The sequence below is a fragment of the Agelaius phoeniceus genome, chromosome 19 (genome assembly GCF_051311805.1).
Source record: "Agelaius phoeniceus isolate bAgePho1 chromosome 19, bAgePho1.hap1, whole genome shotgun sequence".
Classification (NCBI taxonomy): Eukaryota; Metazoa; Chordata; class Aves; order Passeriformes; family Icteridae; genus Agelaius; species Agelaius phoeniceus.
The window spans coordinates 12370827-12389392 of NC_135283.1; the positions used below are offsets into that span (position 1 = coordinate 12370827).

An 18566-nucleotide genomic window follows, 5' to 3' on the forward strand; every position below is an offset into this window, starting at 1 on the left:
AAGGAAAGGAAAGGAAAGGAAAGGAAAGGAAAGGAAAGGAAAGGAAAGGAAAGGAAAGGAAAGGAAAGGAAAGGAAAGGAAAGGAAAGGAAAGGAAAGGAAAGGAAAGGAAAGGAAAGGAAAGGAAAGGAAAGGAAAGGAAAGGAAAGGAAAGGAAAGGAAAGGAAAGGAAAGGAAAGGAAAGGAAAGGAAAGGAAAGGAAAGGAAAGAAAGGAAAGGAAAGGAAAGGAAAGGAAAGGAAAGGAAAGGAAAGGAAAGGAAAGGAAAGGAAAGGAAAGGAAAGGAAAGGAAAGGAAAGGAAAGGAAAGGAAAGGCAGCAGGGGGCTCTGTGCCCTCGGGGGTGGGATATGACAGGATGCTTGCCTGGCTGCAGCCCAGCTCTACCTATCCTGATGGCCAGCTCGCTGCTGCTGCTGCTGCTGCTCCCGAAATCCCAGCCAGGGCTCTGCTCCTGCTTCTCCTTCAGGGCTCTCTGCTCGCAGCTCAGGGCCAGGGCGGCGTGGGGAGGGCCAGGGAAGCCCTGCAAGGCAACACAGAGAGGTCAGCAGAGCCCAGAGCTGGTGCCCAGGGCTGGGGATGGATGGGGATGGATGGGGATGGATGGGGATGGATGGGGATGTGCCACAGCAGCTCCCACCAAGCTGTGGCACTCAGGCTGGAAAGGATCTGAAAATCCACCCGGTGCCACCCCTTGCCATGGCAGGGACACATTTCAGCACTCAGGGTGCTCCAAGCCCCATCCAACCTGGCCTGGGACAGCCACAGCTCCTGGGGGAATCCCATCCCAGCCTCTCCCCACACCCCACAGCCTCAAAGCACACCCCAAAACCTCAAAGCACACCCCAAAACATCAAAGTACACCTCAAAACCACCCCAAAACCTCAAAGCACACCCCACAGCCTCAAAGCACACCCCAAAACCTCAAAGCACACCCCACAGCCTCAAAGCCACCCCACAGCCAGGCTAAAAACGCAGCCCCAGCCCCACAGCAGGGCCCTGCAGAGAGTGAAAGGATTCCTGCCCTATCCCACCCAGCCCTGCCCCACCCATTCCCTGTTTCCTGTCACTCCTGCTCCTGATAAAAACCCATCCAGGTGGGTGTTCCTGATGTCCTCAGGTTCCTCAGCCCCACCTGGAGCTCCAGAAGCAGGAGGGACCTCGGGATCAGAGGCACAGGAGCACAGCTGGGAGAAGGGAACGTGTCCCTGGCTGTGATTTGTGAACCTGGTGCCACCCTGAGTGCCCTCCTCCCTGCAGGGCTGGGAATGCGCCCCCGGGAGCACCCCCAGGGAGGGATGTGCAGGGGGGATCACCTGGGATCACACCAGGAGCACCCACAGGGAGGGATGTGCAGGGGGGATCACCTGGGATCACCCCCGGGAGCACCCACAGGGAGGGATGTGCAGGTGGGATCACCTGGGATCACCCACAGGGAGGGATCTGCAGGGGGGATCACCTGGGATCACCTGGGATCACCCCCAGGAGCACCCACAGGGAGGGATGTGCACCTGGAATCACCTGGAATCACCCCCAGGGAGTCATATCCAGGTGATATCAGGTGGGATCACCTGGAATCACCACCAGGAGCATCCCCAGGGAGGAAATGTCCAGGTGGGATCACCCCCAGGGCAAAATATCCAGGTGGGATCATCTGGGATCCCCCCAGGAGCACCCAGAGCCAGGGATGTGCAGGTGGGATCAAGGTGGGAGCACCCAGAGCCAGGGATGTGCAGGTGGGAGCCCCTAGGATCACCTGGGATCACCCAGAGCCAGGGATGTGCAGGTGGGATCAAGGTGGGAGCACCCAGAGGCAGGGATGTGCAGGTGGGATCAAGGTGGGAGCACCCAGAGGCAGGGATGTGCAGGTGGGATCAAGGTGGGATCACCTGGGATCACTCCAGGAGCACCCAGAGGCAGGGATGTGCAGGTGGGATCAAGGTGGGATCACCCAGAGGCAGGGATGTGCAGGTGGGATCAAGGTGGGATCACCCAGAGGCAGGGATGTGCAGGTGGGATCAAGGTGGGAGCACCCAGAGGCAGGGATGTGCAGGTGGGATCAGGCTGGCATCCCCTGGGTGCAGCTCTGGGGCCCAGGCCAGCAGCACAAACCATCACCCTGAGGCAGGGCAGCAACAGGAGCCTCCCTGGGGGGGTCACAGGGACCCAAAACAAAGGTTAAAGATGAATAACTCAATTGGCTCCTCTCCCCTCATTTGCATAACGAGTCTGAGCAGGGCTGTTAATACCAATGACACCTCCCTGCAGTTCAGCTGGGAGCTCTCACCTCCACTGACCCAGCCTCAGGGGCTGGGGCTCAATCCCTCAGCACTGGCAGGGCCAGGAGGGAAAAGGAGATTTCCAGCAAAGCCTGGAGCTGAGAGCCAGGGAAGGGACAGAGGAAATTTCCAACAAATCCTGAAGCTGAGAGCCAGGAGGGAAGGAGGAGATTTCCAACAAATCCTGGAGCTGAGAGCCAGGGAAGGGACAGAGGAAATTTCCAAAAAATCCTGAAGTTGAGAGCCAGGGAAGGGATGGAGGAAATTTCCAACAAATCCTGAAGCTGAGAGCCAGGGAAGGGAGGGAGGAAATTTCCAGCAAAGCCTGGAGGCTGAGAGCCAGGAGGAAAGGAGGAAATTTCCAACAAATCCTGAAGCTGAGAGCCAGGGAAGGGAAGGAGGAGATTTCCCTTTCTGACATTAGAAAAAAACCCTCAACATTTCCAGTGCATGGGAAATACTGCAAGTCTGAAATTCAGTTCTTTTACTGATAAAAAATTTCAGTTGATATGGTTTTGAATTTGCTTTTCATTTGCCAGAATTTCATTGAAAAACAAACCCTATTTTCTGGTGGGTGCCCTCCCTGGGCTTGGGGACAATTTGTGCCAATCTTGATGCCCTCCCTGGGCTTGGGGACAATTTGTGACAATATTGGTGACCAGGAATCCCAGCTGGATTTGGGGAAGCTCAGCTGGATCTGGTGCCATCCCTGGGCTTGGGGACAATTTGTGACAATACCAGTGACCTTCAAACTGGATTTGGGGAGCTCAGCTGGATTTGGTGCCATCCCTGGGCTTGGGGACAATTTGTGACAATGTTGGTGATTTTCAGGAATTCCAGCTGGATTTGGGGAAGTTCAGGTGGATTTGGTGCCATCCCTGGGCTTGGGGACAATTTGTGACAATACTGGTGATTTTCAGGAATTCCAGATGGATTTGGTGCCATCCCTGGGCTTGGGGACAATTTATGACAATACTGGTGACCTCCCTGAGCCTGGGGACAATTTGTGACAATACTGGTGACCTTCAGGAATCCCAGCTGGATTTGGGGAAGCTCAGGTGGATTTGGTGCCATCCCTGGGCTTGGGGACAATTTGTGACAATATTGGTGATTTTCAGGAATCCCAGCTGGGTTTGGTGCCATCCCTGGGATTGGGGACACTTTGTGCCAACGCTGGTGACCTTCAGGAAAGCTCAGGCTGATGCCAGCCCCGAGCCTGCAGGAGGCCTTTAATTGGTGTCAGCGCCTTCCAAACACTGCAGACAGAGCAGGGAAGGCAACTGGCATTAATTAGTCGGTGGCAGTAATTAGTGTCTGCTGAAATAACCACGGGGGTTGATTAGTGCAGAAAGGGAGAGACTTGGACAGGAAGAACTTGGAGGAAAAACTGTTCTGGGCTGTGGGAGCTCCCAGTGCACTCCTGTGCTGGTGGAGGGGAGCACAGGAGTGGGGTTGGCCTGGTGGAGAAGAAAATGAGGGGGAAAAATGTCCTTTATGGAGGAAAAGAGGTGTTCTTTGTGTGGGAAAAAAGGTCCTTTATATGGGAAAAAAGGGATCCCTTTTGATACAAAATGGGTATTCTTTTAGATTTGAAAAACACAATAATAATCCTTTTAGGGAAAGGAAGGATTTGGGATCACACCCCCCTGGAAAAGGGGATCCTTTTTGATAGAAAATAAGTATTTTTTTAGATTTTTATAAAAATGTATCCTTTTAGGGAAAGCAAGGATTTGGGATTACATCCCCCTGAAAAAGGGGGCACAGAGAACATCCATGGCACCCAAAAGGGGCACAGGGAACATCCCTGACACCCAAAACAGATGCAGGGAACTTCCCTGGCACCCAAAAGGGGCACAGAGAACATCCCTGGCATCCAAAACATCTCTGGCACCCAAAATGAGCAGAGGGAACATCAGTGGCACCTAAAACAGGCACAGGAAACATCCCTGGCACCTAAAATGAGCAGAGGGAACATCAGTAGCACCCAAAACATCACTGGCACCCAAAAGGGGCACAGGGAACATCCCTGGCACCCAAAAGGGACACAGAAAACATCCCTGGCACCCAAAACATCACTAGCACCTAAAGGGGGTACAGGGAACATCAGTGGCATCCAAAACAGACACAGAAAACATCCCTGGCACCCAAAACATCCCTGGCACCCAAAAAGGGGCACCCAAAACATCCCTGGCACCCAAAAAGGGGCACAGGGAACATCCCTGGCATCCAAAACTTCCCTGGTACCCAAAACAGGCATAGGAAACATCCCTGGCACCTAAAACATCCCTGGTACCTAAAAGGAGCAGAGGGAACATCAGTGGCACCCAGAACATCCCTGGCACCCAAAAAGGGGCACAGGGAACATCCCTGGCACCCAAAAAGGGGCACAGGGAACATCCCTGGCGCCCAAAACAGATGCAGGGAACATCCCTGGCACCCAAAACATCCGTGGCACCCAGAATGAGCAGAGGGAACATCCCTGGCACCCAAAAGGGGCACAGGGAACATCTCTGGCACCCAAAGGGGCACACTCTCAATGCCCCCAGGGTGTTTCTCTGGCAGGGCACGAGGGAGGGGTGGTTTTGTCACCTCTGCCACCACCAAAACAAAAGCACAGCAATGTTTTCCCTGCTCTGGCCAAAAGAAAACAAACAAGAAAACCAAACAAGAAAACCAAACAAGAAAACCAAACCCACCCCATCCCTGCAGCAGCAGGAGTTTCCTGTCACTGTCACCAGCTCCTGCCCAGCAGGAATCCTGGAAAAACCCCAACCACAACCAGCAAAATTCCTTTTTTTCTATGGAATAATTGGAATAATAATTCTCCAAGTGGAGAATCTGAGCCCAGCAAAACCAGTTAGGGTGGGGATCACTCCCAGTTTGTGCTGGGAGGAGATTGGCCTGTTCCAGCCACAGCCAGACCTCGAGGGGGATTTTCCTGAGGGTTTTTATTTTATCCTGAGGGGGTTTTATTTTATCATGGGGGGGTTTTATTCCTCACATCCCCTGCACCCTCTGAGGGGTTTGTACCCCACAAAGTGAGATTTTAATTGTGATTTTAATAACCAGATTGTGCTGGGAGGAAATTCACCTGTTCCAGCCACAGCCAGACCTCAAGGGGGATGTTCCTGGGGGGTTTTTATTTTATCCTGGGGGCTTTTTATTTTATCCTGGGGTATTTTATTCCTCACACCCCTTGCACCCTCTCCACAAAGTGAGATTTTAATTGTGATTTTAATGATCAGTTTGTGCTGGGAGGAGATTAGCCTGTTCCAGCACAGCCAGACCTTGAGGGGGATTTTCCTGAGGGGTTTTTATTTTATCCTGGGGGGTTTTTATTTTATCCTGGGGGGTTTTATTCCTCACACCCCCTGCACCCCCAGAGGGGTTTGTGCCCCACAAAGTGAGATTTTAATTGTGATTTTAATGATCAGTTTGTGCTGGGAGGAGATTGGCCTGTTCCAGCACAGCCAGACCTTGAGGAGAATATTCCTGAGGGTTTTTATTTTATCCTGGGGGGTTTTATTCCTCACATCCCCTGCACCCTCCTCAGAGGGGTTTGTGCCCCGCAAAGTGAGATTTTAATTGTGATTTTAATAACCAGATTGTGCTGGGAGGAGATTTGCCTGTTCCAGCACAGCCAGACCATGAGGGGGATTTTCCTGGGGGGTTTTTATTTTATCCTGGGGGGTTTTTATTTTATCCTAGGGGGTTTTTATTTCATCCTAGGGGGTTTTTATTCCTCACACCCCCTGCACCCTCAGAGGCGTTTGTACCCCACAAAGTGAGATTTTAATTCAGATTTCAACAACCAGCTGGGATCAACAGGAGCTGTTCTGCACACATTTATTAAAGCCTGGCCAGGACCAGTCCCACCCCTTTTCCCGCGTGGATTTTCAGAGGCTTTTTGCCAGGGTGAGAGGGAAAAGCAAACAAACCTTCAATTACCAGCTCGTTCCTCCCCAATATTCCCTTCTGCAGAGGGGAAGGGCAGCTCTGGGAGCCCGGGCAGGATGCAGAGGGCTCAGGCAGCATCCATCAGCCCCCAAATGAAGAGGCTGCAGTGCTTAATTGCATTATTTTAACACACAGCTTCCTCTGGGTGCTCAGCCAGCCCTGCAGACGTGAGGGAGAGCTCAGCACAGCCTGGCAGCAATGGCCACTCACTGCTCATCAGCCCAGAAAGGTTTGGTAAAAATACACGATAAAAATACAATTTAAAAAAAAATAAAAATATAAAAAAATACAATAAAAATACAATTAAAAATATAAAAAAATACAATAAAAATACAATAAAAATATAAAAAATACAATAAAAATACAATTAAAATAAAAATATAAAAAATACAATAAAAATACAATAAAAAAAATAAAAATATAAAAAAATACAATAAAAATACAATAAAAATATAAAAATATAAAAAAATACAATAAAAATACAATAAAAATATAAAAAATACAATAAAAATACAATTAAAAATATAAAAATATAAAAAATACAATAAAAATACAATTAAAAATATAAAAATATAAAAAATACAATAAAAATACAATTTAAAAAATAAAAATATAAAAAAATACAATAAAAATACAATTTAAAAAAATAAAAATATAAAAAAATACAATAAAAATACAATTTAAAAAATATAAAAATACAATTTAAAAAATATTAAAAAATACAATAAAAATACCAAAAAATACAATACTATAAATATATAGTAATAAAGGAATACCTCGTCAAAAATACAACAGCAGACTGAAGAGAGAAAATGAGCAGAGGGTTTTCCCCACCCTGTGCTCAGCCTACAATGGAGGTTTCACCTTTTAACCCCTCCCAAAGTTCTGCCCATGGGCTCCTCCTGCACTGCCCAGTGCTGGAGTTTAAATCCTTAAACCCTGATTGGAGCTCAGGTGTCACCATAGGGACCCTCCCAAATGTCCCAAACCTCGGCTGTCCCATAAAACCACAAGGGGGGATGTGGAAAATGCACATATAATGATTGGCTTTTCACAATATAATAATAATACAATAATAAAGTAATCATATATAGTAATAAAGCAAGCTGGAGGCTTTAGGGCAGAGGCTGCTTCTTCTTCACCTTCTCCTCCATGGGTTTGGGTGGTTTTGTGCAATTGGATAAAAATCCACATTGTGGGCCACAGGTACTCAGTTATTGAGTTAAAAGTAAAAATAATTTAGGTGTCATTTCTTAATTAGACAATTTATCTTTAAAAAAAACCTTGTAGAAAGAAAGATAGGGCTCTATTTTTAGTTTGTGCTGCAGAACTCAGGTGAGAACGTGACAGAGATAAGAACTGATAAACACCTCAGTCCCAACAGGAAATACCCTCTTAAAATAAAAAAGGCATAAAATAAATAATATAAAAATAAAGAAATAATAAAATAAAAAGCATAAAATAAAATAATAATAAAGTGTAAAATAAATAATAATGAAAGTAAAAAAATAAACATAAAAAGCGCAAAATAAATGATATAAAAATAAAGAAATAATAAAATAAAAAGCATAAAATAAAATAATAATAAAACCCTATAAAATAAACAATAAAAGTAAAAATAAAGATAAAAACATAAAATAATATAAAAATAAAGAAATAATAAAATCAAAAGCATAAAATAATTAAAAAATCATAAAATAAATAATAAAAGTCAAAAATAAAAATAAAAAGCATTAAATAAACAATATAAAAATAAATAATAAAATAAAAAAGCAGAAAATAAAATAATAAAAAAGCAGAAAATAATAAAAGCAGAAAATGAAAATAAAAAGCATAAAATAAATTATATAAAATAAATAATAAAATCAAAAGCATAAAATAATAAAAAATATAAAATAAATAATAAAAGTAAAAATAAGAATAAAAATAATAAAATAAATAATATAGAAATAAATAAAATTAAAAGCTTAACTAATATAAAATAAATAAACAATAAAATTAAATACAAATAAAAAGCATAAAATAAATAATAATAAAAGTAAAAAAAAAAGCGTAAAATAAATAATAATAAAATTATTAATAAAGAAATAAAAAGCATCCATAAAAAGCATAAAAATCCTGCTTAATAAAAAGCACAAAAAGCAGCAAAAGCTCCTGGGTGAGTCAGAGCTGGGGATTCCCACAGAAGCAGCTGCAGGCAGTGACAGAGCCTCTCCTGCTGCCTCCTGACACCCTAATGGCAGGTTTGCCTTTCACTGAGGGGGAATTAATTGGGGGTTCTGCTCCCAGCAGACTCCAAGGCACAAACGGAGCTCAAACAAGGGCTGGGGGAGCAGCAGAGCCCGGGATAAACAGGGGGTGGTGCAGGAGGCAGGGGAGGGCAGGGAGGGGAACGTTCCCTGCTCCTGCTCCTGCTGGGAAATGCTCCTGCACCAGCCCGAGCCAGGCACAAACTGAGCAAAAGGCAGGGAGCAAAGGCTGAGCCAGGAGGGGGGAAAAACAGGGAATGTCAGGGATAGGAGGGGGGAAAAGAGGGAATGTCAGGGACAGGAGGGGGGAAAACCAGGGAATGTCAGGGATAGGAGGAGGGAAAAACCAGGAATGTCAGGGATAGGAGGGGGGAAAAACCAGGGAATGTCAGAGACAGGAGGGGGGAAAAACCAGGGAATGTCAGGGATAGGAGGGGGGAAAAGCCCTGGGAATGTCAGACAGGAGGGGGGAAAACAGGGAATGTCAAGGACAGGAGGGGGAAAAGCCCAGGGAATGTCAGGGATAGGAGGGGGGAAAAAAACAGGGAATGTCAGGGATAGGAGGGGGGAAAAACCAGGGAATGTCAGGGATAGGAGGGGGAGAAAAAACAGGGAATGTCAGGGATAGGAGGGGGGAAAAAACCAGGGAATGTCAGGGATAGGAGGGGAGAAAAAAACAGGGAATGTCAGGGATAGGAAGGGGAAAAAGCCAGGAGGGGAGAAAAGCCCATGGAATGTCAGAGCAGGAAAAGGGAAAAGCCCATGGAATGTCAGAGCAGAAGGAGGAAAAAGCCAGGAGGGTAAAGCCCATGGAATATCAGAGCCAGGAGAGGAAAAACCCATGGAATGTCAGGGCCAGGAGAGGAAAAATCCATGGAATGTCAGAGCAGGAAGAGAGAAAAGCCAGGAGGAGGGAAAACCCCATGGAATAGCAGACCAGGAGAAAGGAAAAGCCAAGGGAATGTCAGAACAGAAAGAGAGAAAATCCCATGGAATAGCAGACCAGGAGGGGAGAAAAGCCAGGAGGAGGGAGAGGCCCATGGAACACCAGCAGCCATCCCAGCAATTCCTGCTCCAGGGAAGGAGGCTCAGGATGATGGGAGAGGGGAAGGATGATGGGAGAGGCTCGGGATGATGGAGAGAGGCTCGGGATGGAGAGGATCAGGATGATGGAGAGGATCAGGATGATGGGAGAGGCTCGGGATGATGGAGAGGCTCGGGATGATGGAGAGGATCGGGATGATGGGAGAGGCTCAGGATGATGGGAGAGGCTCGGGATGATGGAGAGGCTCAGGATGATGGAGAGGCGCAGGATGATGGAGAGAGGCTCAGGATGATGGAGAGGGGAAGGATGGAGAGGCTCGGGATGATGGAGAGAGGCTCAGGATGATGGAGAGAGGCTCAGGATGATGGAGAGGCTCGGGATGATGGGAGAGGCTTGGGATGATGGAGAGGCTCGGGATGATGGAGAGAGGCTCGGGATGGAGAGGATCAGGATGATGGAGAGAGGCTCGGGATGATGGAGAGAGGCTCGGGATGATGGAGAGAGGCTCGGGATGGAGAGGATCAGGATGATGGAGAGAGGCTCGGGATGATGGAGAGAGGCTCGGGATGGAGAGGGGAAGGATGGAGAGGCTCGGGATGATGGGAGAGGCTCGGGATGATGGAGAGAGGCTCGGGATGATGGAGAGAGGCTCGGGATGATGGAGAGAGGCTCGGGATGATGGGAGAGGCTCAGGATGATGGAGAGAGGCTCGGGATGATGGAGAGGATCAGGATGATGGAGAGAGGCTCGGGATGATGGAGAGGATCAGGATGATGGAGAGAGGCTCCATGCAGAGCAGCAGCTCATGGAAGGAAGGATTAAGATTTAAACCAGGATTTCTGTCCCTGCTTTTTCCCCGAGGGATTTCTCAGCCCACCCCACACCAAAGTGCTCCAGACCCCACAGACCCGAGCAGGGCAGGAGGGGATTGAAGCCCAACCCCAGCTCAGAACCAGGAGCTCTGCAGCACCAGCTCTGGGGCTTCCCAAATAATGCTGTTATCAAACCCTTGGTGCATAATGAGAGAGAATCCTAATTAAGAGCAGCTGACAAATTGCACTGCGGCAGTAAATAAGCCTTTACCTCCATTAATAAAACAAAATGCTTGGGTAGAAATTAGGATAATTAGCATTTTGTGGGGGTTTTGGCAAATAATTCCAACCTACCCAGCCACCACTGGATTGCAAGCACTAAAGTGCTAAACAGGGGTGGGAAGCAGCCAGGTTTTCATGGATAAAGATGGAAAATAAAACCTTTGAAGGTTCTGAGCCCTTCCCAGGATCCCATGGGTGGGTTTGGTACTCAGGGATTTTCATGGCAGAAATCCCACCTGGGACAGGAGACAGGGATCCATCCCTCATGGATCTATAACCTTATATTATATTAATTATATTATATATATTAATTATATTATATATTATATATATAATACAATATATGTATATTATATGATATACTATACATATATTATGTTATGTTATATATATTATATTATATGTGTATATATGTGTATATATATGTGTGTGTATATATAATTATATACATTATATATTTTTATATACATTATATACATTATAGATAATATATTTTATATATTATATATTTATATATATATAACCATAAATTATAAATTAATTAAACCCACGCTGAGGCAACTCTGGGTTATTTAGAAATGGAAGGGAAGGAGGTTTCCCAATGGGAGGCTTTGCTACATTCCCAGAAAAAACCCCCAAAGTTTTTCACCCTCAGAGCCAGACCCCTCCTTGCTCCCAGAGCCTGTGGAAAACGGCCAGGGCTCCACAAAACCAAACAAACTCGAGGGCTGCTGTTTGTTTTGCCCTGAGCAAAGGAAATCTGAGCAAAGCAGGAATGCAGGAGCCCCCAGCTCCTGCAGGGAAAAGCACCTGGACATGAAAATCCAGCAGAAAAGCGGCCAGGAAGTGGCTGAAACCCAGAGCCAGGGCTGGGGAATCCTCTGGATTGCCCAGGGAGGGCAAGCAGCACATCCCAACCCCAATAAAACCCAATAAAACCCCAAACTCTGAACAAAACCCACCCCAGGCAGCGGAGCTGCACGACAGCTCTGAAGGATGGGAATAATAACACTTAATTCCAGCATTCTTCTGCCTTTCAGCAGACCCAAAATAGCTGCTGAGCCATCAGGGACCTGCTGCAGTGAATTTTTAAGTAAACTTTCCCTCAGAGGTTTTGGGTCTTGGCAGGGAAGATGCTGAGCCCCAAATCCTTTTTAGGAAAGGCACCAGAAGCTCACCCAGCCCCATCAGCACCCAAAAAACCTCCTGAAAGCCTCATTTTAAGAAAAAAAAAAAGGTTAAACTGGAGGCTCCATGCCAGGAGATCTGGGGAAATAAATGTTATAAATTTTTTCCAAAGCCCTGGGATCTGCTCTTGCCCTGCCCTCGCCCTCCAAGTGCCCCCAGATCCTGTGGGGAGCTTTGCCAAGCCCACCAGCATCTCCTCCTCAGCCGGGGGATGAACAAACACCGGGGAAAAGGCAAAGGGAAAGGTGGGATAGATTAGATCTGCCTTTTGTGAGGAATGCAATGACTCCAGCTGCCGGGAATTAACCCTGCCCCTGCCAGGGGCAAGCACCAAACACTGGGGTGCCCCAGCTCCCAGCTCCAGCAGGGCTGGTGCAGCAGGAAAACCCTTCTGGGCTGACAAGGAGTGGATAAAAGCTTTTAGACGTGGTTGTTATGCAGCCTGGAGGGCACAGAGAGCCCCAGAGGGACCCTCTCAGCACCCCCTGTCCGTGGCCAGGGCGAAACCTGGGCTCCACAGGAAGGGAGATGGCTCCAGAGCACATTCCCGGCTCAGGGGTGGCTCAAGCCTCACTATAAAGTTTTGGTTTTCATTTCAACACACTCAGGTCTAACCTCTGCCCAGAACCTCGGCTCTCTGCCCCCAAATCCTCATCCCTGCAGTGCAACCTCTGCTCTCTGCCCAAAACATCCCCAAATTCCCATCCTGCAGTGCAATCTCTGCTCTCTGCCCCCAAATTCCCATCCTGCAGTGCAGTCCCATCCTGCAGAACCTCTGTTCTCTGCCCAAAGCACCCCCAAAACATCCCCAAATTCCCATCCTGAAGGTGAAACTTCTGCTCTCTGCCCAAAACATCCCCAAATTCCCATCCTACAGGTGAAACCTCTGTTCTCTTCCCAGAGCATCCCAAATTCCCATCCTGAAGGTGGAACCTCTGCTTTCTGCCCAAAACATTCCCAAAACATCCCCAAATTCCCATCCTGCAGGTACAACCTCTGTTCTCTTCCCAAAACATCCCCAAATTCCCATCCTAAAGGTGCAACCTTTGTTCTCTGCCCAAAACATTCCCAAAACATCCCCAAATTCTCACCCTGAAGGTGCAATCTCTGTTCTTTTCCCAGAGCATCCCCAAATTTCCATCCTATAGGTGTAACCTCTGTTCTCTTCCCAAAACATCCCGAAATTCCCATCCTGAAGGTGCAATCTCTGTTCTCTGTCCCCAAATTTCCATCCTACAGGTGTAACCTCTGTTCCCTGCCCAGAGCATCCCCAAAACATCCCCAAATTCCCATCCTGAAGGTGCAACCTCTGCTCTCTTCTCAGAGCATCCCAAATTCCCATCCTAAAGGTGCAAACTTTGTTCTCTGCCCAAAACATCCCCAAATTCTCACCCTGAAGGTGCAATCTCTGTTCTTTTCCCAGAGCATCCCCAAATTTCCATCCTATAGGTGTAACCTCTGTTCTCTTCCCAAAACATCCCGAAATTCCCATCCTGAAGGTGCAATCTCTGTTCTCTGTCCCCAAATTCCCATCCTACAGGTGTAACCTCTGTTCCCTGCCCAGAGCATCCCCAAAGCACCCCCAAAACCCCATCCTACAGGTGTAACCTCTGCTCTCTTCCCAGAGCATCCCAAATCCCCATCCTGAAGGTGGAACCTCTGCTTTCTGCCCAAAACATTCCCAAAACATCCCCAAATTCCCATCCTGAAGGTGCAACCTCTGCTCTCTTCCCAGAACATCCCCAAATTCCCATCTTGCAGGTGTAACCTCTGTTCTGTGCCCAAAGCACCCCCAAAACATTCCCAAAACATCCCCAAATTCCACTCCTGCAGGCCCTGCCCAGCCCCAGGAGCCCCGGGCCCTGCTCCTGCATTTCAGGATCCATTGGGTGGTTTCATCCCTGCGAGGGAAAATATTTTCTTCCCTAATAAAGAACTGTCATTCCTGCTCCCATACCTTTGCCTGAGAGCCCCTTAATTCCAAAATTATAATAACTTGGAATTTAGGAAGGAAGGAAGGAATTTAGGAAGGAATTTAGGAAGGAATGTAGGAATTTAGGAAGGAAGGAATGTAGGAATTTAGGAAGGAATTTTAGGATTTTTGGAAGGAAGGAATTTAGGAAGGAATGTAGGAATTTAGGTAGGAAGGAATGTAGGAATTTAGGAAGGAAGGAATGTAGGAATTTAGGAAGGAATGTAGGAATTCAGGAAGGAAGAAATGTAGGAATTCAGGAAGGAAAGAATGTAGGAATTTAGGAAGGAAGGAATGTAGGAATTCAGGGAGGAATTTTAGGAAAGAATTTTAGAATTTTTGGAAGGAATTTAGGAAGAATTTAGGAATTTAGGAAGGAATTTAGGAAGGAAGTTTTACATTTTCCATTTCAGAGGAAATGGAAGGAAGAAGTTTCCATTTTCTATTTCAGGGAGGCTCCTGCCTTCCTTAGCACACACCTGGCGTTTCAAACCAGGGCAGAGCGACCCCACAACACCCAGCAAGTCTGCTCACAGCTGACTGAGCCCTGACCCCTCTCCAAAAGCCAGGGAAAGGGGAAGCTTGGTGCTACAGACTCCTAAAAACCTCCTAAAAACCTCCCACTCCTTCCTCATCACCACAGGGCAGCAAAATCCCACTGAACTCAACGTGAAAACTCAAAGATCTCCTTGGAAATGTGTGGAAATCTCTCCTCTGGCTGCACCATTGTGAAAACTGAAGGATCTCCTTGGAAATGTGGAAATTTCTTCCCTGGCTGCACCATTGTGAAAAGTGAAATATCTCCTTGGAAATGTGTGGAAATCTCTCCTCTGGCTGCACCATTGTGAAAACTCAAAGATCTCCTTGGAAATGTGTGGAAATCTCTCCTCTGGCTGCACCATTGTGAAAAGTGAAGGATCTCCTTGGCAATGTGGAAATCTCTTCCCTGGCTGCGCCGTTCTCGTGCTGGCAGCTGCAGAATTCCACCAGCTCCCCCGTTTATTTGTATTTTTAGCAGCAGTCTGAGGCTGCCTGCTGGGGTTGAGCAGCAGTGCCAGGGCTGGCAGCTCTGCAGATGCAGCCCCTGGGACACCAGGTCACACCTGAGCTGTGTGAGCAGAGCTGCCAGCGGGAAGAACAAAAGCAAAAGTGTGAAAGGGGGGAAAAAAACAGGGAGATGATAAAAAATAACAGAGCTCAGAGAGTCTGAACTGCATCCAGCACAGCAGAGCCAGCCAGGGCTCAGGGAAATCACAAATTCATAAATGTGGGAGAGAATCCATCCGTGCTCAGGTACCAACTGGGGTTCCCTGCAGCTGGAGGAAGGGCAGGAAGCACCCAGACTGGGAATTCCCAGTGACAACACTGGGGTGAGCTCCCAAACTGGGAATTGCCAGTGACAGCACTGGGATCAGCTCCCAAACTGGGAATTGCCATTGACAGCACTGGGATGAGCCCCCAGACTGGGAATTGCCACTGACAGCACTGGGATGAGCCCCCAAACTGGGAATTGCCACTGACAGCACTGGGATCAGCTCCCAAACTGGGAATTCCCAGTGACAGCACTGGGATCAGCTCCCAAACTGGGAATTGCCACTGACCAGGACTGGGATGATCCCCCAGCTCCACAATCCTGCTGATGAACACTGGGATGAGCCCCCAGACTGGAAATTCCCACTGACAGCATTGGGATGACCCCCCCAACTCCACATTCCCCACAAATGAACACTGGGCTGAGCCCCAGCCCCACAATTCCCATAAATGAACACTGGGGTGAGCCTCAGCCCCACAATTCCCATAAATGAACACTGGGATGAGCCTCAGCCCCACAATTCCCATAAATGAACACTGGGCTGAGCCCCAGCCCCACAATTCCCATAAATGAACACTGGGCTGAGCCCCAAGCACCCCAGCCCCACAATGAACACTGGGCTGAGCCCCAGGCCAGCCCCACTCACCAGCTCTGGCAGCAGCAGGTCGGCCCCATACACGAAGGCTGCCCCCAGGGCAAAGCCAGCAGCCACTGGGAAGAAGGAGAAGGCCCCAAAGGTCCCGGATTCCTGGGCCAGCTCGATGGCAGGGGCCAGCAGGGACCAGTAGGAGGCTGCCAGCATCACCTGGGGACAGAGGGGGAGCACAGTGAGATCCCATGGGATGGAAGGGAAGGAAATCCCAGAGCGGGAATGGGTGCGGGATGCAGGGAAGGAGCAGAGCCCAGAGGCTGCAGCAGGAGGGTGCTGAGGAAAGGTGACCCCAGCTCTGCCCTGCAGCCCCAGAAGCCCAGGAGATCCCCTGGGCAGGATGCTCAGAGCCCCACAATGGTGTGGGATGGACAAAACCTCAAAGCCCATCCAGTGCCACCATGGCAGGGACACCTCCCACTGTCCCAGGTGCTGCCAGGCCTGGCCAGCCAGGCCTTGGGCACTGCCAGGGGCAGCCACAGCTGCTCTGGGCACCTGTGCCAGGGTCCCACCACCCTCACTGGGAATTCCTTCCCAATTTCCACCCCAAACCTCCTGCCAGGGCCCCAACACCCTCACTGGGAATTCCTTCCCAATTTCCAACCCAAACCTCCTGCCAGTGTCCCAATACCATCCCAGAGAATTCCTTCCCAACTCCCAAACCTCCTGCCAGTGTTCCAACACCCCAACTGGGAATTCCTCCCCAATTTCCACCCCAAACCTCCTGCCAATGTCCCAATACCATCTCACAGAATTGCTTCCCGATTTCCAACCTAAACTCCTGCCAATGTCCCAAGAGCTTCCCAGGGAATTCCTCCCTAATTCCCACCCCAAACCTCCTGCCAGTGTCCCATGAGCTTCCCACAGAATTATTTCCCAGTTTCCACCCCAAACCTCCTGCCAGTGCCCCAACACCATCCCAGGGAATTCCTCCCCAATTTCCACCCCAAACCTCCTGCCACTGCCCCAACACCATCCCAGGGAATTCCTCCCCAGTGCCCACCCCAAATCCCCTCTCCTGCAGCTCCAAGCCCCCTTGAGGAGCTGCAGCCCAGCCCAGGGCTCAGGGCAGGCTCTGGCACCCTCGAGGGCAGGGAGGCAGAGCTGCCTGTGCTGCCTCAGCCCCTGGGGCTGGGTTGTGTGAATCTGAACTGCTGTGAGTAAGAGGAACGAGGGCTGTCATGTCAGCCTTAAGCAGGGCTGTCAAACCTCATCTTTCAAATGCCACCTCCTGTAAAAAACAACCACACAGCCCAGCGTGGCAGCAGGGAGAGGCTCTGGAGAGTGAGGCTGTCAGCTCATGTGAGGATCTCATTTCTGCACAGCAAACAGAGCTCAGCCCCCAGATCCTGCCAGGATCCCACAGCTCAGGGCTCCAGGGCAGTGCTGACACAGCTCTGAGCCAGCCCCAGCTGCAGGAAAAGGGATTGATTCCATTGATTCCATTGATCCTGGCAGCCCCAGGTGCTGGGAGGCTTTGTCATGGATTTACAGAACACCCCAAGGTGCCAGGGAGCTCCTCAGCAGCTTCTCCTCAGCCCAGCCCTGAGCCCAGCGTGGGATTTGGGGATTTGGGATCTCCTGCCCAGCCAGGGCAGGGGCAGAGCTGGGCTCAGCTGATTTAGGATCACCCAGCAGGGCAGGGGCAGAGCTGGGCTCAGCTGACCCCAGGGGTGCCAAAAAGGGGAGGATTCCTGCCAAAACCCCAAATCCACACTGATCCCAAAGCTCTGCATGGCCCAGCCAGGGACAGACACCCCAGGCCAGCAAAGGCAGCAATAAAAGAGGAAAATCCCCCTGGATCAACAAACCTGGGACCTCTGGGGCACTGAGGATTTCCCACACCTTCCCCTCCCTCCAGCCCCACAGAATCGGGGATCTCCTGCTCCTGCCAAGCTGGATTTGGGGCATTTTGGGGCATTTTCGCAGCATTTGTGCTCCAAAGATGCCAAAATGCCATAAATGCAGCAGGGTTGGGAAAACACAGCAGGCAGGAGGCAGCTCAGGGACCCCAAAGTTCAGGGACCCCAAAGCATCACTGGGGGACACCAAAGCATCACCAGGGGACCCCAAAGCTCAGGAATCCTCACTGGGGGAGCCCCAAAGCCTCAGGGACCCCAAAACATCACTGGGGGACACCAAAGCCCCACTGGGGGACCCCAAAGCCCGCCCTGGGCTCCAGCAGTGAGACAGGAGACAAAAACCAAGCAGGGACTCCAGATCTGTGCCCTCCCTGTGGTGGGAATGCCTCCAAACCCAGCAGGATTTAAACCCAAACCTCTCCCAGGACTGGCACCTCCTTCCACAGGGATTCAGTGCAGGGAAAACCCCCCAAATTCTGCCCCCCCAAACCCAGGGATCCAGCAGTGCCTCCGTGGCTGTGCAGCCTCAATTTAAGTTAAAATTCAGCATAAACAGAGGCAGGGCTGGGCTGAGCTGCAATTAAATCCCTGATTAAAGCAGGAGGGCCTGGCCTCCCTCCTGTGGGATCCCCGGGATGGGAATGGGGACACCAAGGGACACTGGGGAGCAGGAAATGCTGGAAAAGGAGTGGGAAGGGCAGGTGGAAGATGAAGACATTGGCAGGGCACTTTCCCTGCCAAACTTTTCCACTTGGCTTCATTAAAGCTCCATTAAGCAGAGCTGAGTGAGCTCCTGGTGCTGTTTTAGGGAATATTTGATCCCTGGGGAGGGCTGAGGATGATTTCCTGCTGCACCTGGGACAGGGAAAAACCAAAGTGCAGCCCAGGCAGAGGAAAAGCTGCAGGGAAGGGGCTGCAGGTGTTTGCTCCTGGTGGCTGAGCCCAGCCCTGCAGCACCACAGA

The 18566-nt window shown here is 49.3% G+C and overlaps 1 protein-coding gene across 5 annotated transcripts in view; it reads right to left on the reverse strand.

Annotated features, from left to right (window-relative positions):
• SLC39A11 (solute carrier family 39 member 11) overlaps positions 1-18566 on the reverse strand; it is a 75440-nt gene that overhangs the window by 52170 nt on the left and 4704 nt on the right. For 4 of the 5 annotated variants that reach the window (XM_054644975.2, XM_077188277.1, XM_077188275.1 and 1 more), the window contains exons 4-5: positions 15739-15897; positions 363-519 (exon numbers count right to left, since the gene is read on the reverse strand). In XM_054644975.2, the coding sequence (XP_054500950.2) occupies positions 363-519; positions 15739-15897 (316 nt within the window). The remainder of the gene's footprint in view (positions 1-362; positions 520-15738; positions 15898-18566) is intronic. The other variant, XM_054644976.2, reaches the window with a different exon arrangement.